Raw genomic sequence first — 27411 nt, 5'->3', positions numbered from 1 at the left:
GGCAGTTATGAAATAAAATATAATAGTGCAGTCTTATACATAGATATTAACTTTTTAAAACTTACAAAACATGTAACATATTAAAATTTTACTTTTCTTCCTAAATTTGGCATGCATATGATTGTAACACATCCTTGTGAAATTAAGTAGTTGCTTAAGCCGTCGTCTTCAATGATGATTGTGTATTCCTTTGCCTTCTCTCTACTAATCTGTTGATAATCATCAAATGCATTTAATCTTTCTTTGATTGCACTCTGGTCTGTGCTTTCAAACTACCTTTGTTTGCAATTACCTCATAATCAGTTTGTACTGAATCTTTATTTTGGAGGCAGTTATGCTAGAGAAATTGCAGTTCTTTCTCAAATCTGAATTAATTTGTAGCTTCACTCAGATAAATACTACAAGTCAAAACTAGTGAAGATGTGTATATATATTTTTAGTATATATGAGATGTATATATATACTCAAGTAAAAAATCAGGAAATATTAAGTTTTGAAAATTTCATAACAAGCATTATTATTGTCACTGTTATTATATATACTAAAAATCTAACACTTTGTCAAGTTGCATATTGACAAGTACATACAGATATATTATTCAGAGCTTATGACAGGAAGGAAATCCATTTTTCTACTCTACACCAGACATGCTGGACTGGAAAAAGGTCTTATTGTATTTAAATTCATGTAATAAAGGGGAATGCCCCTTTTTATATGTAATTCTATATAAAGGGTAATGCCCTGATCTCAAATATAAAATGAGGAATGCCTCATTATAACCTTTGTAAATATTTTAGATGACAAAAGTCCCAAGCAATACTGGAGTTTTTTCTTGCCTCCATTCTTTTCCTCCGGTGCCTGCACTTGAATGGAGGATATTGTAAAAATTATTGAGAATTATTATAAAAAAAAGTTTGTTGCCATTATATATATAGGACTCTAGATATTGTGTATATACATATACATATAAACAAAATATATATTGATATTTTATTAATCACATAATAATGAATAGTGGGACATGTCTCTTCTTGGCTCATTCTCAATATAAATGCAAGAGATCGCTGCCTTTGGAAAACACATACTTTTAGGGCAATAGAAATACATTTGCAGTGATCCCAAAATAACAGAAACCAAGTGATATGGGATGAACTGAGTCAAAACCTTTAGACAATCCTTGTTCTAGCTTCAAATTGACCTTAGAAAGCTAGGATAGGTTATGGGGGATTATATTGCTCAAGGCATGCCGTAACATGAAATTTAGTTATCTAGAATATTTTTTGAAAACCCCCAAAATCTAGATTTTGCATCTTAACCCCTATGAAACTAAAACCTATCTCAAAAATCCTGATAGTATTTATACAAATACAACTAATGCTATATTTGTATAAATCCTCCCACCTCTTTCTCACCTCTTGAATCAAAATAGATTTTGCATCTTAACTTCTATGAAGCTAAAACCTATCTCAAAGATCCTGATAGGATTTACACAAATATAACTAATTTGCATCTTAACCCCTATAAAACTAAAACCTATCTCAAAAATCCTGATAGTATTTATACAAATACAACTAATGTTATGTTTGTATAAATCCTCCCACCTCTTTCTCACCTCCTGAATCAAAATAGATTTTGCATCTTAACTTCTATGAAGCTAAAACCTATCTCAAAGATCCTGATAGTATTTATACAAATATAAGTAATGTTATATTTGTATAAATCCTCCCAACTCTTTCTCACCTCCTGAACCAAAACAGATTTTGCAACTTCACTCCTATGAAGCTAAAACCTATCTCAAAGATCTTGATGGTATTTATACAAATTTAACTTGAAATATAAATGTTATATTTGTATAAATCCTCCCACCTCTTTCTCACTAAGTGTTGAGTTGCGGAGTTAACTTGCAAGCTAATTGCCCAACTAGGATCAAAGTTCGACTCTATTTGGACCTTATTTCCCAACATAGCTAAATTTCTGCCCTCCAGCCAACTTGGCGTTTCAACATAGCATGATGGCAATTTGAAGTTCTGATTGAAGTAGTACAAAATGGAGGCAATTTCAAGGGTTTGTGGACTTTGAAATTGTTCAGTTTGGTTGAGATTGCCCAACTTGGGTCGAAACCCGACCCTAATTGGACATTTTTGCCCGAACTTTGATGTTTTCCACCCTACCATTTTAACTCGAAACTTGGTGTATTTAAAATCTCTTTAAAAACTTAGCACATTTGATGGAAAATGATTTGAGGGGGATGAAATTTGGGCCTGTTTAGGACAGAAATTTTATGTTGCTCGCTAGGAATGCCCAAAACAGGTCGAAATCCAACCTTTTTTGGACATTTTTGCCCAAAATTCCCAGATTTCTAACCTTTCACTTTGGCTATTTTTTTATGCCTTTAAGATCTACCCAAAGGCTTAGCATATTGGATGAAAAAATGATTGGAAAAGAATGAGATTTGAATGGGTTTGATAGAAGTTTTGACTGAAATTGCCCAAACCAGGTCCAAATTCAACCCTTTTGGACATTAATGCCCAAGTTCATGAAAGATGATGAAAACTTACTGAATTTGATAAGGGGATGACTTGAAGAAATAGAGATTTGGAGATTTTGGGGGATTAATCTTTCTGATGTAAGAATGAATTGCCCGGATAAGGTCTGAATCCAGCGATTTGGGCATCAATGCCCAAAAACCTCAAATTTCCAACCCCCCTATCTAGCTCAAAACATCAAACTTCCATGAAATATGCCTTAAACTTAGCGTAATTTGGTGACAACGGCTTAGAAAGTGAAAGTTTTTTGATGGTTTCACAACTACGAAATTTTGAGTGGAGCTGGTATTGCCAAAGCTAGGTTGGAAACCAAGCTCTTTTGGGCATTAACACCCAGAACTCCAAGATTTCTGACATCCTATTTGTGACTGCAAGCAGGGGCATGGATCAAATCAATACAAACGGGTGAAGTTCAAAGTGAAAATTCAATCAAGGAGTTCTGTTGTGGGGCAGATTGAAGATGAAGTTGATGGGATCGCCTAAGAAGGGTTGAAATCTGACCCTCTTAGGGCATTTTTCCCCAAAAACTTGCAAATCCAGACCCTCAGGAGTCGAGCTTAATTCCATTTTCAGTCCAAGGTTATGGGGGCCAAGATGAATTTATTGTGCAGATCAGATTATATGGAGACACCTCTAGGTTGGGCTTTTAAGGCCATTGCCCGAGAAAGGGCGGAATCCTCCCTCTCCTATGCATTTTTGCCCAGACTTCATTGATTTCCATCCAACCTTTAGGCATGGACCAGTCAGCTTTGATGGAGGAACTTCAAAATTTAAACAAACTCAAATAAACCCCCATTGGCAGGTCGTTCTTATAATGCTGAAATGAATTACATTTAATGAAATTCAAAGGAAAGCAACAAAAAAAAAAATCAAACTGAGATCACCATTGTTGAAGATACACACAATGCTGACAGTGGTGAAAATCTTGTCAATAAAGAATACATATTTTAAGAAATGATAACTTTGAAGACAAGAGAGTAGCTAGCGTACATGAAGCTCAGCCAATGTATCTACCCAAATACTCCAAGAACTTGTGGATCTGAAAATTTGTATTCTTGCAAGGGTCATGAGATAGATTGGTGAAGCACTATGGATGTAGCTCCACAATGATGGTTGTCTAACAGTTTGGAAGATTCATAACTCGGGAATTTGGGAGAATGGAAGCTAGGAACTCAAGAATTTAGCTTGAGAAGTACACCTTTATGAGGGTAATGAGGTAAGGTAGCTTAATTGAACTCTACCTAGTCTAAGAACTATTTTCAAAGAGAAGCTTTTGAAGAATATACGATTTTGTATTGTTATGATGTTTAGAGTATTCATTTAGTGTGTTAGTCTGTTTTGCTATCAGTATAGTAAGTCTTAAGAGGGGTGTTAGTGCTGTCCATGCTTTTGAACCCACCCATTGTTAAAAAAAATTGTGCCTCCTATTTTCTATGAAGGGTTCGAGTGCGAGCACACCTGTTGGGACCTGAAAAATGGTGAACCATGCCTGAGCAGGGCAAAGCCAGAGGAAACTCTAGTGGAGGCCCACAGCAATACTGACACGCAAATCGTTCATCTGATTTGGGTATAGGGGCAAAAAACTAATCAAACTATCTAGCAACTGGTTTCCTCCAAAGTTTCCCTCAGGATAGCTGGAGCTCACATGCGAGTTTTATCGAGTAAAGTAAATGATTAGAGGCATCGAGGGCATAATGCCCTCGACCTATTCTCAAACTTCAAATAGGTCAGTCAGCGCAGCTGCTTTGTTGAGCCACACCACGGAATCGCGAGCTCCAAGTGGGCCATTTTTGGTAAGCAGAACTAGCGATGCGGGATGAATTGAAAGTCAAGTTACTGTGCTAAATTGTGCACTAACCCAAATCCCACAAAGGGTGTTGGTTGATTAAGACAGTAGGATTGTGGTCATGGAAGTCGAAATCCACTAAGGAGTGTGTAACAACTCACCTACTGAATCAACTAGCCCCGAAAATGGATGGCACTGAAGCGCACAACTTATACTCAGTCATTGGGGCAAGTGCCAGGCTCCGATGAGTAGGAGGACGCAAGGGTTGTTGCGAAACCTTGGGAGTGAGCCTGTGTGGACCGGCCCCCAATGCTGATCTTGGTTGTAGTAGCAAATATTTAAATGAGAACTTTGATGATTGAAGTGGGGAAAAGTTCCATGTGAACAGTACTTGGACATGGGTTAGTCGATCCTAAGAGATGGGGAACCCCTTTTTCAAGGGCACACTTTGTGCAATCATTGAAAGCGAATCGGGTTAATATTCCCGAACCAAGATGTAGCAGCAAACAACAACGTTAGGAAATCTAGAGACGTCGGCGAGGGCCCGAGAAGAGTTTTCTTTTCTTTTTAACAGCTTGACCACCCTAAAATCAGTTCAACCAAAGATAGGGTCCAGCGATTGGAAGAGCACCACACGTCCCACAGTGTCTAGTGCGCCTTCGACAGCCCTTGAAAATTTGGAGGACCAAGTACCGTGTTGACAATTAGCCAATAAAGATATGTAATTGTTGTCATTTATGGCTACACATGATGTACATGCTTCCAGGAAACCTCAGAAATAAAGATACTTTGGTACTCAGAAAATTGTCTAAGTATGAATTTGGTTTACAGCAGCATATTTTGTATGTAACTTGTTACTAACATTGTATGATGAGTAGTGAAGTTAGATGGAGATAGTATACATGTTTATGATGACATGTACAACCGCGAAAGTTAGTACAGTCGGTATGGAAAAGAGATATTCGTGTTTTACCAATGAAACAGGACAACGAAATTAAAGGAAAGGAATTATTTTATTTTACTTGATCAATTAGGGCCAACGTCCTAGATGTTTACTCTAAGTTGGAAAAGTATAATATGGTCTTAACCAACCTAGTAGCAATTTGTGAAAAGGCATGGTATTTATGCAAAGGACATCTTGTGAATTCAAATGTAGTAGTTGTGATATGTTGTGTTGAGCAATTGTATGTGAACTTCCGTGAAAGCGATATATGCGAAGTTTTGTAAAGCTATTTTTTGTGATCCGAGATCGAGCTGAAGATCAAAGATCAATCGAAAGAAGTTACAGCACCTATGTACCAGAAGTCTAATTACTTGTTTGGGCAGTGAGCTCTTCTTGTAATTGGAAGTGCATGTTTGTGCAATGGGCACATCTTGCATCCACTGTACTACAACTCCTAAAAAGGTTGGAATCTCCTAACAGGGATTCAAAGTCTCCCAACTAGGACTCTCTATACTGAATTTTCTCATTGACTCCTAACAGGGTCCATCCTCTAACAAGGAACTTATATATTTCTAACATATCGTTCACGCCCGATCATACTCTTAACTGCATCAAGTCTCCAAGGTGAACAGCCTCTGGTCAATAGAACAATGTAGGTAAGGGATGTTAGTTTTATTTGGATCTCTGATAGTTAAAACAATTAACACACAAGCAATATAACTCTTACTTGTATAACAGTGAGTAGCCTATTCTTTGAATATTGCAGACTTTTGGGACTGTAGAAACAAAGTCGACTTCCTTTTGTATTGCTACTAATTTTGGAATGGCTTCTGATGAACCTGCAAGTTATATATGCAATGGAGAATATTGATAAAACAAAGTGCAGACCGCTGATACAAAAATGATGTATATTGATAATTGTTTTATCAACGTTCTGCAAGGTTCTTAATATATGAAGTGGAGAGTCATGGCTCTACGTGGCCAATCATGCCTCTTCGAGGGCATGATTTGTTACATATGATTAAGACGTAACACAACTTTGTCCGTCGGTGATCATCATATCAAGGAGCCCGATCACATAATAATGTGATACTATATATTTGGTTGAACGTTAACACTCCCTCTTTAGCAAGGGAGAAGTAAATACCATTAGAATTTCAGTATAGAAATTTAATCACTTTATCTAATCTTCATGCTACAAAATTATGAACACTTATCATTATGCATATTTAAAATCTCTAATTGTCTAAAACAATATCTAGAGAAGCCACAATAAGAATGTTACCTATGATCTGTAATTGCTTGACACAATGTCTAGAGATGTCCATAGGTTTCCATGATCTCTAATTGCTCGAGGCAATGTCTAGAGATGTCCATGAAAATCTGTTACTCATGATCTCTACTTGCACTTAAGCAATGTCTAGAGATGTCAATGAAAATTTGTTACTCGTGATCTCTACTTGCACTTAAGCAATCTCTAGAGATGTCCATGATAACAGGTCTATTATTTACAAGATCGTCACCTTGTAAATAATTACCTTCTGAATAAATATGTCCATGAACGATCATCACCTTTCATTACATATATGATGCTACTAAACAACACAACAGAAGCGTAAACTCACATGAATTATAATTTAATTTAATATTCAATATTACAAATTAATCATACCAATTTTTTCTCTGAAGTATTTCAACTTTACCTTAGCAAGAGGCTTGGTAAAGATATCAACTGTTTGCTCATTAGTATAGATGTACTCTAGTTGAATGATTCCTCGATTCAACATATCTCGAATGGAGTGGAAAGAAATTTCAATATGTTTGGAGCGATTGTGGAAGACCGGATTGTTTGAAAGCTTGATGCAACTTTGATTATCACAATGAATCATAGTGGGCTTCAAAGGTCTTTTAAACAAATCTGCTAACAACTTCCGTGACCATACCGCTTCTCTAGCACCCAAAGAGGATGCGATATACTCTGCTTCGATGGAACTTAAAGCAACTGAAGTCTGTTTTCTGCTGGACCAAGAAACCATGCTAGATCCTAAACTGAAGCAATACCAGAAGTACTTTTACATTCAATGGGACTTCCTGCCCAACCGGAATCTGAATATCCATGAAGTTTGATGTTGACTTTCTCATATTTGATTCTCATTCCAATAGTACCTCTTAAGTATCTCAAAATGGATTTTGTTGCATGTAGATGTATCTTCTTTGGCGCACACATAAGCTAACTCAGGGTGTGAGTAGCATAGCATATGTCAGGATGACTATTAACCAAATACATTAAAGTGTCAATAATCTGCCTGTGGTAAGTAGAATTAGTAGGTTCAAATTGGATCACATCATCTTTCAACTTATGTAAATTTACTTCCATAGGAGTAGCTGCAGGTTTACATTCCATCATCCCAAATTTAGTTAAGATGTCCACGGTGTATTTTCCCTGATTTAGAGTAATGCAGTTATGCTATTGCTAGACTTCTAATCCAAGAAAGTAGTGAAGTAGACCTAAGTCTTTCATTTCAAACTCTGGTGTAGTTCTTGTTTGCATTTCTTTATGAGATGTTCATCACCTATTATCAATAAATCATCAACATATAGCACAAGAATAATCATATCATCACCATCAATTTTAAAATATAAGTTAGGATCAGCTTCATTTTTGGAATATCCTAACTTCAGTAGATAGTTGTCTATCCTTTCATACCAAGCTTTGGGAGCCTATTTGAGACCATAAAGTGTTTTCTTCAATTTACAAACATGAATTTTGTTGTCATGCGTACTAAATCCTTCTGATTGCTCGATATAGACTTCTTCTTCAATTTTGCCATTAAGAAACGTTGTTTTGACATCCATTTGATGTACCTTCCATCCCTTGGATGCTACAATAGCCAAAATGGTTTTGACTAAAGTATATCTAGCAACTGGAGCAAATGTTTCTTCATAATCAATGTCTTCTTTCCGAGAGAAACCTCGTGCTACAAATCTGGCTTTGTATTTTTCAATGGTGCCATCAGATGCATGTTTAATTATGAACAGCCATTTGGAAGAAACGACTGATTTGTTCTTTGGTCTTGGTACAACATCCCATACATCATTTTTCAATATAGAGTTATATTCTTCAATCGTTGCTTCTTTTCAAGACTGATTTGAAAGTACTTCTTCAACATTAGAAGGTTCTGATTTTATAAGTTCAGTTAACAATTCAACATAACATGATTGATTTCTAGTCCTTTTGCTTTCTTGAATTACTTCATCTGGTTTAACCTGATTTTCTTCTATCATTTTTCTAGCCCAAAGAGGTCTCTTTTTGTTATTATTGATGTTTTCATAATCTCTATGATTAGACATAGATGAAGGTTCAGAATCATTCTCCCTCTCAATTTCTGTAGGTTGATCTTCTTCAGAAATAGACTCTGTAATAGATTCATCACTATTTCTGGAAATTTTAAAAGTTGTCTTCTTCAAATTTCACATCTCTGCTAATTTCAATTGTTCTTTGACCTGGAATGAAGATCTTGTATCCTTTCGTGGTTTCACTATATCCAATAAATATTCCCTTCTTTCCAGAAGGTTCTAATTTTGTTCTTCTCTCTTTTGGTATGTGGATATAAACTGGACATCAAATATTCTTAGGTGACTTAGGTCAGGTTTAATGCCTGTGAATATTTCCTCTGGAGTGGTGTTCTCTAATACTGAGTGTGGGCATCGATTTTAAATGTAGACTGTTGTATTAGATGCTTCAGCCCAAAATGAATAATGAAGATTTTGATCGTGCAACATTGCTCTAGCTGATTTGACTATAGACCTATTTTTCCATTCAGCAATTCCATTCTGTTGAGGATTATAAGGTACAGAAAACTCCCTCTTAATCCCAATAGTAATGCAAAAGTTCTTAAAAATATCAGATATGTATTCACCACCATTATCTGACCTTAGGGTTTTAATCTTTTGTCCTGATTGGTTTTCAACTAAGGCTTTGAATTCTTTGAATTTGGATAAGACTTCAGTTGATTCCTTTTGTTTCAAAAAATAGATCCAAGTTCTTCTAAAGTAATCATCAATAAAAATTATATAGTAGAGGCACCCATTAAGTGAGGATACTGACATAGGGCCACAAAGATCTGTGTGAATTAGTTCAAGAATGGATTTGGATTTATGATCACTTTTAGGGAAGGATTGCTTAGTATTCTTACCTAAAGCACATCCTTTACAAATACTTAAATGATCAGATTTTAGATTAGGTAAACCTTTTACAATATTCCCTATAAATGATAATGCTCGATAGTGAAGGTGACCTAGCCTCCTATGCCAAATCTCAGTGGAATTTGAAGTTTCATGACTAAAAGTTAGGTTTACATTCTAATTATTACAAAGTTGATAAAGACTTCCATCTCTAAATCCAATGGAAATGGCTTTCTTAATATTAGAGTTCTTGGGTCAAGATAGAACTCTATCTGGTAATTTTGAAGCCTTGATCAGCAAGACCAGAAATAAAGACTAGGTTTCTCTTGATTCCTGATACATATAAAACATTTTTGAGTTGTAGTGTAATTCCTGATTTTAGTTGTATTGAACAGGGACCAATTCCTTTAATAGGATAAGTAGAGTTATCTCCGATGGTAACTTCTTTTGAGGCTTGTTTAGAGAAGGTTTCAAATTTGTCTTTAAAGCCAGTGATGTGCCGAGATGCTCCACTGTCTATGATCCAAGTGTTGTGGTTAGAATTTATTTCACTTGAAAGGGCTAAGTAAAAAGCATAATTTTCTCTTTCTTCTTTCTCTTCACTTTTTGCTAAGGCCTCTTGTATTTTCTTCTTTTCGGGACAAAAAATATGAGAGTGACCAATTTTATCACATTTAAAGCATCTAACTTTGGACCAATCACGTTGCTTGTTTGATTTGTGATTTTTGTTAGATTCCTTTTTGTTATACTTGAATTTTCTTTTCTTTTTTGATTTCACATGAAGTGCTTGAATTTCTCCCTCTTGATAGGTACTTAATCCTCTTGAAATTAACCTAGATTCTTCTTGTGTGCATTCATTTTTTAATAGATCGAATTTAGAAAGTTCGGGTTGAGAGCTTAAACCTCGAATGAATGTTTCCCATGAAAGAGGAAGAACTCTTAGAGCGATCATGCTGAGTTCTTTGTGATCAACTCGATTTTCCATAGTTGCAAGTTGATCCTCTAGTTCAGAAATCCTTAAAAAATATGAAGTTATAGATTCTCCATTTTTCATTTTTATATATAGTAGATCTTGTTTTAGAGTTAATAATCTACTAGTATTGTTGATTTCGAATGTATCTCGAATAGTGGAGAACATTTCGAATACAGTCTGAAGATTAGATATGGAAGGAAGAATATGATCTTTTACAAAATCTATAATGATTTTCATTGCCTTATTATTATGTCTCTTCCAAGTTACTTTTTCTGATTCATTTTCAGGCATGGGTAGATTTGATTCAATATATTGCTCTAACTCCATTTCTCTTAATATTATTAATACTCTAATTTTCCATGAAGAGAAATCAGATGCATCCTCAAGCCTATCTTCTAGTCTCACATGATTCACCATTTTAACAATATGATTTTAGCCTCTTCAAAAACTGAGAATTTATATATGTGTGTGTAATGGTTTTTCTTATCAAAATGGCTCTGATACCATGTTAGTTTTATTTGGATCTCTGATAGATAAAACAATTAACACAGAAGCAATATAACTCTTACTTGTATAACAGTGAGTAGCCTGTTCTTTGAATATTGCAGATTTCTGGGACTGTAGAAACAAAGTCGACTTCCCTTTTGTATTGCTACTGATTTTGAAATGGCTTCTGATGAACCTGCAAGCTATATATGCATTGGAGAATATTGATGAAACAAAGTGCAGACCGCTGATACAAAAATGCCGTGTATTGATAATTGTTTTATCAGCATTCTGCAAGGTTCTTAATATATGAAGTGGAGAGTCCTGACTCCCGAAGTGTCATGGCTCTACATGGCCTTTGGCCACGTAGAGTCATGCCTCTTAAGGGGCATGATTTGTTATGTATGATTAAGACAAAACACAACTTTGTCCGCCAATGATCATTATATCAAGGAGCCCGATCACATAATAATGTGATATTATATATTTGGCTGCCGATAAACATACAGATATCTACCGATGATTATTATAATGCAAATGGATATTATCCAAAGCACACACACACACACACACACACATATATGCATTGAATTCAATAATCAGCAGTAACAACTTTATCTGTTATCTGTTACACATAAACACACATTAGTATATCAAATAAATAATTACTTCTACTAATGCTAAAACATTAACAAGGGAAGTCGGCAAAATGGATCTGTAACTTCAGGAAAAGGATTGGCTTTGAGGGTTGGGCCTAGGGACTTGCGCCCCGAACTTGTGGGTTGTTGGCGGAGCAGCGAGGGCAAGCAATCGCATGCTGATCAGGCGATGGATGCAGGACGCCCCCTTGGGAGGGCCTTCCCTAGGCAACGAGCAGTTGACTCAGAATTGGTAAGGGGAATCCAACTATTTAATTAAAACAAAGCATTGCGATGGTCCCTACGGATGCTAACGCAATGTGATTTCTGCCCAGTGCTCTAAATGTCAAAGTGAAGAAATTCAACCATGCTCGGCAGGTAAACGACGGAAGTAACAGTGACTCTTAAGGTAGCCAAATGCTTCGTAGTCTAATTAGTGACGTGCATGAATGGATTAATGAGATTCCCACTATCCTTATCTACCATCTAGCGAAACCACAGCCAAGGGAACGAGCTTGGCAGAATCAGCAGGGAAAGAAGACCCTGTTGAGCTTGACTCTAGTCCGACTTTGTGAAATGACTTGAGAGGTGTAGAATAAGTGGGAGATTTCGGGCGCAAGTGAAATACCACTACTTTTAACATTATTTTACTTATTCCGTGAGGCGGAGACAGGGCAATGCCCCTATTTATGGCCTTAAGGTGCGTCTAGGCATGTCGATCCGAGTGGAAGACATTGTCAGGTGGAGAGTTTGGCTGGGGCGGCACATCTGTTGAAAGATAACGCAGAAGATGAGCTCAATGAGAACAGAAACAGAAATCTCGTGTGGAACAGAAGGGTAAAAGCTCATTTGATTTTGATTTTCCGTACAAATACAAACCATGAAAGCGTGGCCTATCAATCCTTTAGACTTTCGGAATTTGAAGCTACAAGTGTCAAAAAAGTTACCACAAGGATAACTGGCTAGTGGCAGCCTAGATGCCAATGATACCAAGATAAGATTTCTAATGTCTATTCAATTCTTGAACCAATGTACCTATCTTTTCCAAATCAGAGCTTAAATATCACAAAAACCTCAAACCCATTAAGTGGTTTTAAAAATAAAGTTAAACGAAGTATCAATTTTTTTGCATTTGTCAAACTAGCTTTGAAATGATCCAAAAACTATCCAACAATCATTTTTGGTCTCAAGAAAATGATAAGTTTTCAAATTTGGAAGAGGTTAGAAAATGTTGTTGGATCCCCACCAGGTTATCACAAGCTTGTCGAAAACCAACATTGTTGTCACCATCATCAAAATTCCTGAGTGCCTTTTACAAGGAAAAAATTAAAAGAAGACGTCAATCAGAATTTTTGCAAGTTCTAAAACATCAATTTGAAATCTTGACTAACATTTCTAAGAGTGGGGAAAAAAATTCCAAGATAAGTTTTAAAAAGTTTCAGCATTCCATAAGGTTTTGAAACATTCTCTGGAGCCTAAAGGAGGTTTTGAAACCTCCTTTCACCTGTAAATTTCAAGATGAGCCATATTACTTTACTATAAAGTTTAACTTCATATGTTTTATAACGTTTTTTGAAGAAAGTGTACTGCACACAAAGAAAATATTTAATTCATTTTTTGTTGTAACTGATTTTCCAGAAACAGTTGCAAGAACTGTAAAGTCTCCTCCTATGATTTCTTGAAAAGTTTCCAAGCAGAAGAGGAAATCAAGTTTAGCAAGAGGGAGAAACTGATTTTTAGGCATTTCTACAAAGAGAATGTCTGTGAACCTTCAGATTTTGAGAAAAAATCAAGAAAAAATATTTCTGATCTGTGAGTCTGAGTATGTTCTTTATGTTGTCAATTGTTCTGATGTCCAATTGACAACCATTTCTCTGAATATTCGGCAAATGTTTAATTACAGTTAATCCTTCATTTCAATAAGTATACATATCTGAGAGGGGAACTCGTGTGTCCATTCTCTATTTTGTATAATATATCCCTCATTTTCATTATAGTTGTCTTCTCTTTTCTGCTTCTGCTTAAAAGCATCCCCCAGAAAAACCAGATTTCATAATATTATGGACCTGTATCTGTAAAATTCAGAGAAAGATCACTAACTCAATAGTGGTCTCTCCAACTGTTGATCAGTTTGTTACTGCTCACTGGGAAATTTAGGGTCATTGTTCAAGACAAAACCCAAGTGACAAATGTGTTTACCAACAGTTCAAACATTAATGTATCCTATTAAAAAGAATTTGGAATCTAAATTGTTTTGTTTAAGCTTTCTAGCATGAAATTTATTAATACCTTATTTCCTAGACCAATGGGTTCCTAGTTTGTGGATAAATTATATTTGGCATGTACTACCTCATACAATCCGGGTGTGCAATCTTAGATGCAGACAATAATATTTTAGCTCAAGGTGCAAAGGCATTGCCAGAAGGAATGAATAATGTAGCAGAATGCTGGGAAGCTATATTTGCCCTGCGAATGGCTAAGAAAAGTGGTAGAAAGAAAATTCATCTTTTTGGTGACTCTCAGATTGTGATTAATGGAATATAAAAGGTAAAATGGAGACTTGGTCATTTTCAGAAGGATTTGAAGGCTTTTAGAGGGATTCAAGGATTTTCAAGTTAGCCACACTAGGTGGGAAGGGAATGTGTTAGCGGACAAGATGGCTAATGTTGGAGTTGATTTGCTAGATAATTCAGAGATGGTGGAGGACTCTAAATTTATTGATCTTTCATCCCTCTAAGAGTCTAAAGTAAAGTCTTTTAAACAGTTTTCAATCCCTTCATTGGAAGTGACAGTGCAATTATAAGGCGGAGAGATTGGCAGTTTGGACACAGGTAAAGGGGTGCATGGGCACGTACTAGCGATTTTGGAATGTGGGCTGTGATTACAATGATGAAATGGCATCATTCCTTGTCGCACAAGGAAAATGAGAGAACTTTCCAGATTTAGGAGAGAATATAGTAGGCACACCCAGCCTTGGTCACTGTCAAAAAACAGAGAGTGGTCAAAAACAAAAAGGGCAAGAATGGAAGCTATCTTTTATTTGTTGATGCCAAAGAAAAAACAAACACCAGGATTCTGTGGTGAAAGCACACCAAGGTGGTTGGGAGAGATGTTCCGTGTTGATGAGGAGGACTTTCTCAGAATTCTTTGTCAATTGTTTGGGAAGGAGTTCATTGGAGAGGACTTTCGTCCAAGGAAGAATGTTAACATTTCGTCCCTGTTCTGTGCCTGCGGCTTTCTTTTAGCACAAGACAAAGAAGAGGCGGCAAGGATGATTGAATTATGTGTTGAACCTGAGTGGTGTTTGGGATACCAAAGGTGCTTGGACTTAACAGATGTTGGGGTTGGCTTCCACCAACGGAGGACCTTCGGAGGTGCCTTGAAGGGCCAGTGGAGGGGGTGCAGCCCTTCATTATTTTCAGTTCTTCGATGCCAGTTTGGAAGAGGGTTGGGGAGGCGAGGATGATGTGGATGGAGTTGCTGCATTTCGTGGATGGAGTTGCTGCATTTCATGGCCCAGTGGAGGACGACTGGAGGAGGATGGCAGAAGAACAGAAGAGGAAGCGGAAAGCAATGTCAAACAAAGTCAGCAAAAGGGATGTAGGGGAGATCCAAATAACGGTGTGACCTCCAGTTCTAGGCAGAAAGGAGAGCACAGTCGACACTGTGGGTGGTGTGCTGGTCAACAAAACCAGGGAGGAAATGCTCAGCCGCTGGGGTCACCATGTGTAAGCACCTATGCTGTCTCATGCCAGTCACCCATTTTCCTTAGTAGGGCTTATTTGTTTGATGTAGTTTGAATCGGTGTTTGTGTCCATGATCGAAGTGAAGTTGTAAGTATTTGCATGCTGCAACGTATGGATGGAAAGAGCAAATCAAGGTGTTAAGGCCTTTGCTGTTGAAAACGTAAAAACTCATGTAAAATACTCTTTTGAAGAAATAGAAAAAAAAAAAAAAGTCTGAATCAGGCAGAAATCATGATAAATTTGGGAGATTGGGTTGATATTGGGCATGCAATACCATGTGTACACACGACACAAATCTGCATATAACCTATATGCCTACAAAACATTGTTCAATAGAAAAAATAAAAAGAAAGCACAGAATATTAAATTGTTGCATGATTACTTGATGCATTTGCACCCTGATTAATTATGCATGGTTAAATGGGATCCAGAAACACACGGAAACTATGCAAGATGTACAGCATTGCACTTTGAATCTGCACCAAATTATGTGCCATGGAATCAGGGATGAAATTTGCAAGTGTATTAAGTTTTGTGCATGTGTTAAATAAGAATCCAAATATACTTTGTAGACTATGCAGATTTGAAGGATCGACAAGCAGGTTTGCATATATTTCCAAGAATGCAACTTAACTCAGCAACTCTACAAACAACCACAGAATTATAATTTTCTCAAGCCCTATTGCAAAATTAACTCACAAGAATCCCATGAATCAATCAAACAAAAAAATCATTTTTAAGATCAAAAGTTTTTCTGAAGCTTAGTGTCAATAACCTTAACCCTAAGGGCTAGCAATCAAAAACTGAAAAACTATAAGTAGATATCTAAGCCTCAGTTGACACCACTGCCCAAAGATTCAACAAGCTTGGAGTTTGCAATAGGCTTGCAAGAGTAACAGCATTGAGCTAGGAAGAGTAAGAACAATGAGAAGAGCAAGCCACTTATCAAGTCTTCCTCGGTAAAGTAAGAGCATTCTGGGGGAGTTACAGTAGGAGTGAGTACTAAGATCTGTCTTAATCAATCAGCCATCAAATCAGCACATTCTTCAAACCTCAACAGATTTGTCCCTTCATTACTATAAGTTATAACTATAAAATTAGTGATTATATGACAGTGTTCATAAAAAATTTGTTTTAATTTAGTAACTTCAGTTTTACCGTGTAATGTTCCATTTTCGAGCCTTACCGTTTGTCCAAGTCTGAAGGGGAAAATGTTTAATCCATACAGTGGAGTAGGATGTCGTAGGGTGGAACAAGTATGCCCGTACAAAGGAATGCAATGTCGTACAAGAATTTGGGAGGATGGAAGATGGTGTTGGAAGATGGCGAATGGAAGTTTGCAAATGGAAGATGGAAATTGGAAGTAAGGTGGCAGATGGAAGTTGGAAGATGGAAGTTGCAAGATAGAAGATGGCGGAAGGAGTACAAGGAGTACGGTGGGATGGAGGAAGAAGTACGGAGGGGTGGAGGGAGGAGTACAGAGAGAGGTGTATGGAGGAGTACGGATGGAAGGAGGTAGTACAGCAGATGTCGGGGGAAGTATGGATGGATGGAGGAGTACGGATGGAGGGAGGAGCACAAATGGAGGGGGTAGTACAGCAGATGGAAGGGGAGGTACGGATGGAAGGAGGTAGTACGGCAAATGGAGGGAGGAGTACGGATGGAGGAGTACGATCGGAGGGAGAGGTATAGAGGGATGTGGATGGAGGAGTACATCAGGTATTGTACAGAAATTGGAATGAGCATACAAACTCATATGCAAATAATATTCTCGATCAAATAAATGCCAAGTATGAATAGATATTGAGCATCGATATTCTCCAATTAATACTCACAGACAAAGATGGTGCTCTGATTTGCTAGATTCGAGCAACGTATTACAGGCAACGGAATAGGGTGAGGGTTGAATCCCAACGAAACCAAGAAAGCCAAGTAGGGAAGTTCTTTCACTTCCGAAATGGCGAACAATAGAGAACTCCAACAGGAATTTGCAGTACAAGAAAATAATCCAAATTGGATGCCTAAAACAACTTACAAGAAGGCCTTATAAAGGGCTTTGCGGAAACTTCCTGAAGGATTACAAAATGGCAATAAGCTGACAAGTACTAAACAAAAATAAAGAGTGGGCCCAAGAGATTTAAAAACATTGATTCTCGGCCGCATACAAAATATTATTATTTAATAATATTGGGGACATTACATATTGTTTTGGGGATTTACAATTTAGTTTTACAAATGAATTTTTATAATTTTAAAAATATTACTACAGAAGTATTTAGGTGTTTAAACTTAGTTATTTTTATTTTTATTTTCAAATTTGAGTAAATTTTAAAATATTTGATCAAAACATACAAGTCTATAGTATGTATCAACTTCAACTCGAAGAGAGTGAAGAAACTTGTAGCTACAAATAATGTCTTGAGTCTCATTGACCAGAGCAAACTTGTGTATAGGGAGATCCAACAATGCAATAGGATGTACAACCAAAGGAGCCAACTTGAGTTGATGGAGATGCAGCACAAACAAAGTTGGTATTGCTTTTGAGGATTTTGGGTTTGAGGACTCTAACAATTCAAGTGATGTCGAATTCAATGCAAACATGGGTAATGACTTGAGGGATTGGGCCATTAGCCAATTGCATTTTTTAATGTACTCCTCATTACATATAAAATATTAGCAGAAAACTTCTACATTTAACATAAGAACCTTTCTCAGAAACAATGAATCTACAGAAAATTGGAAGAGCAAAGAACATATATGTTGTCAGAAAGACATTTGAATCCCTCTGCATCTCATATGAACACCTTCAATTTATAAGCAGAATCAAGAAATCATAGAATGGAGAGCTCTAATTACCTCGTTGAAATATAAATAAATAAACAGATACAGATATGTTTTTACAAAAATCAATAATAGGTTAACATAACAACTAGTCATTTGAATGGATGAAAGTAGTTGAAGACTAAAATATCCCTTGAAAAATAGCTTAAACTTTATCCCTCATTAAGGGTGTAACTGAAATATGAGAAGGGACACATTTATAACTCCCATCTGCTATGCCACCATATAAATTTTTTTTAAAAGAGAAGGAACAAATTTGAGTCTGAGTCATTAATAAAACCTACATATTGCAATGTCGAAAGCAAAGCTCTTAAATTTCCCTCCTTCCCTGCCGCCCATCGTTTGATCTCGGCATCTAAAGTTTCTGAAAATCTCTGCAATGTAAAGGAAGTAACATGTTTATTTCCAACTGCCTCACAATTAAAATGCAGTTGTACATTTTTTTTCAAATACCATTTTAAACCAAAATCACTTACAATTTACTTTTTTCGAAATCTCTTCCATACCAAAGTCATTAAGTATTATTATTTCTATTTTTGAGAATTCATTTACACACCAAATTCAGCATAAGATCTAGCTGGAAAATAAAATAGCTAAAACCAATGAAAATTAACAGGAAGAAGCCTAGAGAAGCATCCAATCAGCTTGGACTCTAATGTCTTTCTGCAGCATAATGGGAAAAAAATTCTCAATGAATGACATAGAACTACTACTTTATTACATAGACAATATTTAAGTCCGTAAGATGTGTTTTTCTTTCAAGTTGCGACTCATTTAAGACTTCTATTATTTACAGAGAGCACTGGAATATAATTTGTTTCTGTAATAGTGCAGCATTAAGTCATCTACTCTACAGAAATGATCATTATCTGCTGTTGAACTCTACCATAGTAAGGTGAGGAATAATAGAAACAGAAGTTAGTGCTGCCATTTATCTTAAATTGATACCAAATAAGTCAGAATTAGTCATCATCTCATAGAATGTCGAAGAAAATTCAAGACTTTACATTTCTCTCAGCTTGATCTCTTTGAACTTGCATATCACGTTCATTCTTTTCAGCTAATGCCTTGGCCTGAAAGTGTAGAAAATAAGTATTAGATAAATAGCCAAACTAAATAAACAATTGGTAAACAAATTATTTTCTTGAGCAAATGTACATGCCAGAACATCATCTTTCATAAGCATAGAGACCCCAGGTAGAATATATCTAAATAAATCATAAATGTCCACAGTTCTATGTTACTCTATGTGATAGGTATCAAAAATATATTATAATTAAAGTTCAAGATCCCTAACAACGATGCATATCCTCATACTAATAGGCAGAATGTCATACAGTCCGTTCAAGGGTGCGCTGATGTCGTTCCAACCTAGCTCTCCTCCTCTCCTCAGTTTCTCCTTGCACCTCTTGAAACTCATCAGCTGATGGAGTGCCTTGAGAAGCAAACATTTATCTTGATAAGCAATCCAATATGGTAAGAGATAAAACCTGCTTTGGGTAAAGCTACAATATTGCAAACTGTAAGTTTTTGGCACGGACAAACAAAATAAAGTAGGCATTCTAATGTTTTGTCCTTACCAAAAAGAGATGTCCAATCATCAGTCATGTTTGCCACAGAAGATGCTTTCCTAAGACCAGATGGAACCCCTGAAGATGTTTTCTGGGGTGCTTCACTAGAAAATCCCTTGTTTTGAGTTTGCGCATTAAAAAAGACATCCTGCCAAGGAGCAAATCTCAGTCAACGACTCAATGATGTGTGTTTTATTTTGCTAGCTACATATACAGAGAGCAATCACTATGGACTACAAAACAATTACATAATCATATAAATTATTTTAAGACATCTCACCGGCGTGGCTGGTCTTTGTCTAGGTGCACTACTTGGCCGAGCACCCATACTGAAGAAAGATTCAAGATCATTGTCATTTCTCATTTGCCTCTCTTTTGCTGCAGCAGCCCTCTCGGCTGATGCTCTTTCTGCAGCACGCCCTCGAACTTCAGCAGTAGCCCTCTCTACAGCAGCACGTTCAGCTCTAAGTCTCACCTCTGCTGTAGCTCTCTCCACAGCAGCCCTCTCTGCTCTTTCCTTTGCCTCTGCTGCTGCTCTTTCCGTTGCCTCTGCAGCTGCTCGTTCTCTTGCCTCTGCAGCTGCTCTTTCCCTTGCCTCAGCTGCTGCCCTTTCCCTTGCCTCTGCAGCTATTTTCTCCACAGCTGCTCTCTGTGCTCTTTCTCGTGCTTCAGCAGCTGCCCTCTCACGAGCCTCTCTGGTTGCCCTCTCAACTGCAGCTCTTTGTGCTTTTTCACGTGCTTCAATAGCTGCTCTCTCACGAGCCTCCTTTGTTGCCCTCTCCACAGCAATTTTGTTTCTCTCTCTCTCCTTTTCTATTCTGAGCCTTTCTCTTTCTCGTTCCTCTTTTTCTCTCTCCTCTCTCTCACGAACCTCCCGAGCTGCCCTTGTCACCCTTTCCCTTTCTTCATGCTCAGCAACCTCTTCCACTGGTTTTTCTTCTCTCTCTTGCTTTTCACTTTGCCTGGCCTTGACCATATCTTCTTCCTTTTCCTTCTCTCTCACTTTCCTGGCAACTTTTAGTTTTGCTTCAGCCTTGTTCATGGCATCCTTTATTGCAGCTGCTGCTGAATTGCTGCCAATGTCTTCTTCATATGATGATTTATCCTCTCTCTGTTGAGCATAACCTTGAGACCTACCCATTGCAAACTCTTCGAGTTCAGCAATTGAAGAAATGACAGATGGTTTTTCAGAACCAAATGCTTCTCTGTATGATTTTGAGGGCCCCTGCTTGATCACTAGAGGAGGAGGTAACCTTGATGGTGGTGGGGCTGATGTCGGTTGCGTAAAAAGTTGAATGTCATCTACAGTAATCCATCTATCATAGACAATCTCTGAGCTGTCATTAGGCTTTTCGGGCAAAGAAGCCTCCTTTGAATTCAGGTTACTAGAAAATGCAGAGTCTTCATGCAAAGAATGGTTATTGGTATTTGAAGAAGATTTTATGGAAGCATCGGCAATGCCACTTGGTATATCAAAATCTGCTAAAGGGTCACTTGAATATATCTTGGCATGATTTTTCTCCAGGTTACCTGCCGAGACTTTCTTTGGGGATTTGCTTTCCATAGCCTCTCTGCTATCCTTAGTTTGAGGACTCGAGAATTGATTTGTCTTCAATGGGTTTTGGTCTTTACCAAAATTATCGATGGGAGATGAGGCTGGGGGAACTGCTTGAGAAAAGCCATCAAAGATATCATCAATTTCAATAGTTCCATTGGTGGAACTTTTTCTGTCATTCATACTAACAGACTCAGTTGGCATGCCAAATTCTTCAAGAGGGTCGTGAAATGTAGCTGATGATGCATTTGAGGAAAGAGAATCTGCTTCCAAAACTACACCAAAAGGATCAGTTGCAGGCTTCTGGGAAGAATCATTGGGCTGCTGGAGCTTACTCTTGGATGTGGCCCTGCAACAAAATGCAAGATTATTTGCCTAAAATGACTTCTTCCATCAAACCATGCTATGTGTCTCCGACACAGACATAAAACCAGCAGGTGTTAAATCCATGATTAGACATTTAAATAATATATATAAATGAGCTCTGCTCAAAATACGTACCAATAGAATCCTTGTTATGGCCTTTAATTAGAAGAAGCCACCATTGACAGGAAAAAGGGTATGATAGAGAAACTTGACTGAGAAACTCGAACACTCAAAAAATAAAATTAAATTCAACATATATTGACAGAATCAAATCTTAAATCCCTATTAAGCCCAAACAGAAAATCAAAGCTATCAATAAGAGGAAGATAAAGTATCAGTATTACAAAGACTTTATTAAGCGTGATCTGATTATTTTCCTACATTGTGAGCATGAAAAACAAAATGGATATTGTTAAAACAAGAACTTATGCCCGAAACCTAGACAGTGAAGCTGGTTATTGGACTACTGCCAAAAAACACTAACAAAGTTGAAGATAAGAAACAAATTCGTCTAATTTGATAATTAGGACAATATTCAAGAGCTTCTAGCATACAAAAACAAAGTCAGCTTGGGTACTTTATTTGTCAGCTTGGGTACTTTATTCATTTCCACCATGTTCAAATATATAAATGGTAGTAAATTGGAATAAGTCTCATTTCTATATAATCCATCTAAATATGAATGACTCCTATCTTATATTTCGTCTTCCTTTAATGGTCATTCCTCACGCCTAATAGCCCCCAACAAGATCTAGGATAGACATAAAGGATTGCAATATCAAGACCAATCCCAAAGATGGAATTTGCAAATATGCAGAATTGCATACTATCGGTGATTGATGCAATAGCAATAATGACAAGTCTAATTCCAATGACACGTTAATTGAGTCAAAAGACATGCCAGATTCATCAACTGAATGATGTAGTTCACTAGGTTCTACACACCAATTTGATCTAGAGGACGTTAAAAAGCATCTTCATCTTCAAAATCCATGGACTGTATACAGCATCTTACATTTGTTTGCAGGTTCATAGAATAATAGTTTTCGGGTTGCATATTTAATGGCTTACAATAATCACATTATTCTGCCTAATAGGACTCTTCTGTGTTTATTCCAATTTGAAATTATATTCAAGTTGCTTTCATATTTCTGGAATTTTCAAGCCATCTTGAGATCTACGGCATTACACGTATAGGCAGAGCTGAAAAGATGCAACTAACTTATAGTCCTCAAAAATATGCAACAAAACTAAACAACAGAACAATCACAACTGCATGAATGATGTATTTTAAAAGTTGAATGAAGACCATGAATATAAATGTTGTAATAGCATCTACTAGCCAGTTCATCTATAATTTGGGACAAAAAGGAGAGTAGCTCAGTGAAAAAAAAAACTGTAACTTGTACTTTCTGCATTAAGGTTTCTCAAATCAAAATAGAGAACAAAATACAAATCAAAAGTCTATATCTCTTCTATATAGCTGCAAGAAAATTATTGATTCCGTATTCCAGCACCCAGACAGCTATTTCTAAAAGTATATTCAAATATCTGATCAATGTATGCTATTCCAATTGAAAATTTTCACCTTTATCAACTCATGTAGCAACCATAAATACATACAAGGAAAAAAATATTACATATTCACCACAAAAAGTATAGTTGAGACCTAATATTTCAGTAAAATTAATTTTCTAAAGCTGAACAGAATATAATTTGGCAACCAAGATGTGATCAAAAAATATTTTCTAAGAAAAACATAAATTATATCGATTTATCAGAGGAGTGAAACATAAGAGTTTGACTCAAAAATTACATAACTGAATCTTGGTAGCAATATCCTAATTTAACTTGCTGTCAAAAAATTCTGCTCCTTATCAGATGCTGATTTGTGATCCTGTCCTGCTATACAGATTCAACTGTGTAGTTTTTGAGTCAAACTCATTGACCCTTGTTTCATGAGTACTGGTTCACAAGAATCCATCTCTCATGAGAATGATCGGAACACTTAGCACTCATCGCATCTAGGTGATGCTCATAAAGGAGAAGCATCGGAACTTCCCAGGAGGTCCTATATATTTATTTTTAAAACATTATCTCTCCAGCATTTCAAAAATGCTTAATTTATCAGAATTAGACAAAAATTGTAGAAATTGTTGAATTTTGGGACAAATAAATGAGAATTTTAATTTCAAATTTGATATATTTTGGTCCATAACTGTCATGAGTTCAACATTTTGAAACTGATGAAAATAAAGTAATGGGATTTCATTTAAAAGAAGATTGAAACAGAATCAACAAATACAATAGCTTAATAGTGTTAACTTTTAACCCAGATGTCCACAAAAGATCAGCAAAGATTTCTGTTAAATTAACAAACTTTTGATCAAGCTCGGTCGTGCATTCGTCCATAACCATGGTAACGCTCGTTTTATCTAAAGTTTTGACCTAAATTTCAATTCAGATGAAGGAGAACAAGTATTTCAAAGCTCAATAAAAAATTCTCAAAACTTCACCATTACTCTGTCTACGGCAAGATTTGAAGCTTTGAAATTCCACATACAGAATAGAAAAGAGCATCCAAGATAAACTGTGTAAAAGGCGACAACATATGAATGCTTCAGATCACACTTCCTCAACCAGAATCCGATCCAAAATAAGATTGCAATAGATTTTGAATCTACAGACACATTTGCTGGGTGTACGTTAGACTCGGCCATTGATAAGACAACTTGACCCAATTTCGAATCTTAAGCCGATTGCAGGAGGTTTGGAACTTACAAAAGAAAAAATATCAAAAAAGAAAAACGCTCGTTTATGGTCAAGTATGAGGAGACATTGTTTGTTTTAAATTTATACCGATTTTGATCCAGAAGAAGACTTGTTCAAAGTATGAAATATCCAAAATAAGAAATGAAAGAGCTTTATAAATGATGGGGACAGCATATATACATGCATACCGTGGTTCAGCAGGCTCACTCTTTCCAAACCCTGGGAGCAAATCATCAAATGCCGAGTCGCCCACCGCAGGAGGAGAAGGACTACGAGCTTTAGCAGCCGGTTCCATGACGCTAAAGCCGCCGAGCAGATCATCAAACGAATCACGCCCAGGACTAGCGGCAGATCCTCCAACGCTGGCAAAAACATCATCGTAAGGCATCATATTTGGGCTCTTCACCCCCTGTACGCCGCCAAAGATGTCATCGTCATAACGCGGGGCATCGTATATAGGAGCCGTTGAGGGTTTCGTGGAAGAAGAGAAGCTCTGAAAGATATCATTGTAGGCCACGGTCGAATGGCTGGTCTTCGGCTGCGCAGGCCCGCTAAAGACATCGTCGTAGACCGCACTCAAATCCGTGCCACTGTTACTGTGTGCACTTGTGCTCTGATTTGTTGACGTGCTGAAAATATCATCGACAGTATTTAATGAGGGAGAAGATTTTGGGTTATAATTATTCAACCCTCCGACTGTATTAAAATTGAAATTGAAACTGCTGGTGGTTGTGTTTAGGCTCTTGCTTGATCCCATAGGAGCGGATTTTCCCTGTGGCTTAATGCCATAGTCGCGCAATATGTCTTCCATACGTTATCTTTCCTAGATCTGGCGTTGCGATGGCCTCAACAGGTCTCCAGATCGAATCCCTTTCTCGCAGCGATCTTGAGCTGCAGAACGGCTCAAATACAACGAAATCAAGTCGTCTGAACGATGAAAAAGAAGATAATCGGGAAAAATAAACGAAAATATGGAGGATTTTAATAATTTCGTGGAAATTTTGCCCGATTCAGTACTCGATTTGGATCGTGCTGTCGTCTGGAATGGCCTTATTTTTTAAAGCCAAGGCCGAATTCCACTTTGAAAGCAAGTGATCGACAAAAGAAAATTATAAAGCTAAATTACAATATTTAATTTAAATGGTTAAAAAAAAATTAATATTTGCGTCGTCTTTACTAAAAATATTTACTGTGGTAATCACGTAAATGGTCAGGGGGAAGTTATCACTCAGTCGAGTCATAGACAAGTAGACTACAAAGCGTAGGGCCCAGCTCTTGTTTAGCTGTGAAGTTTTTTTATCTTAAAAACTTTTTTTTTTTTTTAAAAATTATTTATTGATTTTGAACAGTGATCAAAAGTCGCTTTAGCTTGGGTGATTTGATTTTAAATTGTGGTTACCATGGTTGGACTCAACGTGGAGCTTGGTGACCAGTTTGGGTGGTAATTAGTTTTTTTGTGGGGTTCTTTGGTTAAAGCATAATTGTCTAGACATTTTAAGGAATTAAATTTGTCTATTCATTCACATTTCAATGATACATGTATTCTTATCTATCTACTATTGAAAGGTGAGAAGTGTATAATCTACGTTTGCTTTTCCTTTTTATTGTTTGAGTAGAAGGTAGTATTTTTTTTTAAATAATTTTGATTGATTTAGTGTTTCTATTAACATTGAATTTTGATAGGCCATAAAAAATGTTATGTATCTTTATAGAAAGCTTTTTAAATTATTGTGTTATATTATGATATTGCTATTATGATTCAACTGTGTAGTTTTTGTGTTAAATTTATTATTGACTCATGTTTCATGACTAGTGGTTCACATGAACTTGTCTCTTATGAGAATGAATGGAACACTTAGCGCTCATTTCCTCTAGGTGATGCTCTCATAGGTGAAGTACATAACTTCCAGGGAAGTTGATCAGCACAAAGTTTAGGATGATGCAGAGGATGTTGGCACAAGAAAAAATGGGAAAATATCAAAATATAATTTTTTGATATTTTTCTATGTTTTAGTATTTTGCATTTTTTGAGAACTTTGGGGTATTTCAAGGCTTCTTGACCTCCAAGAAGGTGTAGTGGAATGCTTAAAACATCATGACGATGATTGTAGAATTCTTGGAGACTTTCTAGCAAAGTTGATGGTTTGTGATTTTCAACTATGAGTAGAAAGTTATGACTTCTAAAAGTAGACCTAATTTTTTATATAATATTTCATAGTCTTAGTAGTTTTTAGAGTTTATTTGGTAATTAAATAATATGAGGACTTTTCATTTTCATTTCAAGGGATATTAGTGACCCTTGGGATCCATCAAACTTGGTATAAACTCTAATTTTAAATAGAATGGATCACTTTTTTGCTTGCAAAAACCTACTATTAAATTTTATTATTTTTAATTAAATCACAATACTACATGTTTCAGACCATGTATAGTAGTTTGAATTCTTAATTTCATTCAATGGTATCAAAGCTTGTTCACTCTTGTATGTCTCATTGCACGCAGTCAGCTTACCAAAGTTTGGGATTGAGCATGAGAGATCCCTTAGATTGTCTTCCTTTGAAATACACAAGATTGCATATGGAAAAATAATGGACTGGTGAGACAAAGGAATCCTTCAAAACACTAGTGGAAGAGGCATTCAATAAACAACATGAAGAAATGACAAAGCAATTTTCATGGATGCTTGAAAAAGGAGCCATAGGCCAACCCAAAGAATTCAACATACTCCATTCAAAGTGCAGGTAAATTTTGGTGTTCCAACCTTTCAAGGGAAAATTGATGCGGAGGATGTTGATGATTGGTTGTCCAAATTGGAGAGGTACTTTTGTGTTAATAATTTCTTTATTATTGAAAAGATCACTTTCGCCCTCCTCGAAGTTGAGAATCATGTAAAGTTGGCATGGGAAGTTCACAGAACAACTAAAGAAGCCCAAGATGGACATGAATTTTCTGTGTTATTTGATGGTAGACTTACATTGAAAGAATTTGTGGAGCATATAAACT

The 27411-nt window shown here is 36.6% G+C and overlaps 1 protein-coding gene and 2 pseudogenes across 1 annotated transcript in view; 2 read left to right on the top strand and 1 right to left on the bottom strand.

The window, feature by feature from the left end:
• LOC149540658 (auxilin-related protein 1-like) overlaps positions 1-25491 on the bottom strand; it is a 55564-nt gene extending 30073 nt beyond the window's left edge. The window contains exons 1-6 of the mRNA XM_089801750.1: positions 24597-25491; positions 19996-21619; positions 19725-19863; positions 19482-19579; positions 19152-19217; positions 18429-18518 (exon numbers count right to left, since the gene is read on the bottom strand). Of these exons, the coding sequence (XP_089657876.1) occupies positions 18429-18518; positions 19152-19217; positions 19482-19579; positions 19725-19863; positions 19996-21619; positions 24597-25219 (2640 nt within the window). The 5' untranslated portion in view covers positions 25220-25491. The remainder of the gene's footprint in view (positions 1-18428; positions 18519-19151; positions 19218-19481; positions 19580-19724; positions 19864-19995; positions 21620-24596) is intronic.
• Positions 3898-5127, top strand: LOC149540660 (25S ribosomal RNA; annotated as a pseudogene).
• On the top strand, positions 11601-12603 carry LOC149540659 (25S ribosomal RNA; annotated as a pseudogene).
• Positions 25492-27411: the final 1920 nt, after the last annotated feature.

Source organism: Cupressus sempervirens, chromosome 9, assembly GCF_028749045.1.
Source record: "Cupressus sempervirens isolate cs-2001-9-10 chromosome 9, ASM2874904v1, whole genome shotgun sequence".
NCBI classification, from domain to species: Eukaryota; Viridiplantae; Streptophyta; class Pinopsida; order Cupressales; family Cupressaceae; genus Cupressus; species Cupressus sempervirens.
Note: the sequence above shows the minus strand (reverse complement) of the source record. Positions and strands in the feature narration are given on the sequence as shown.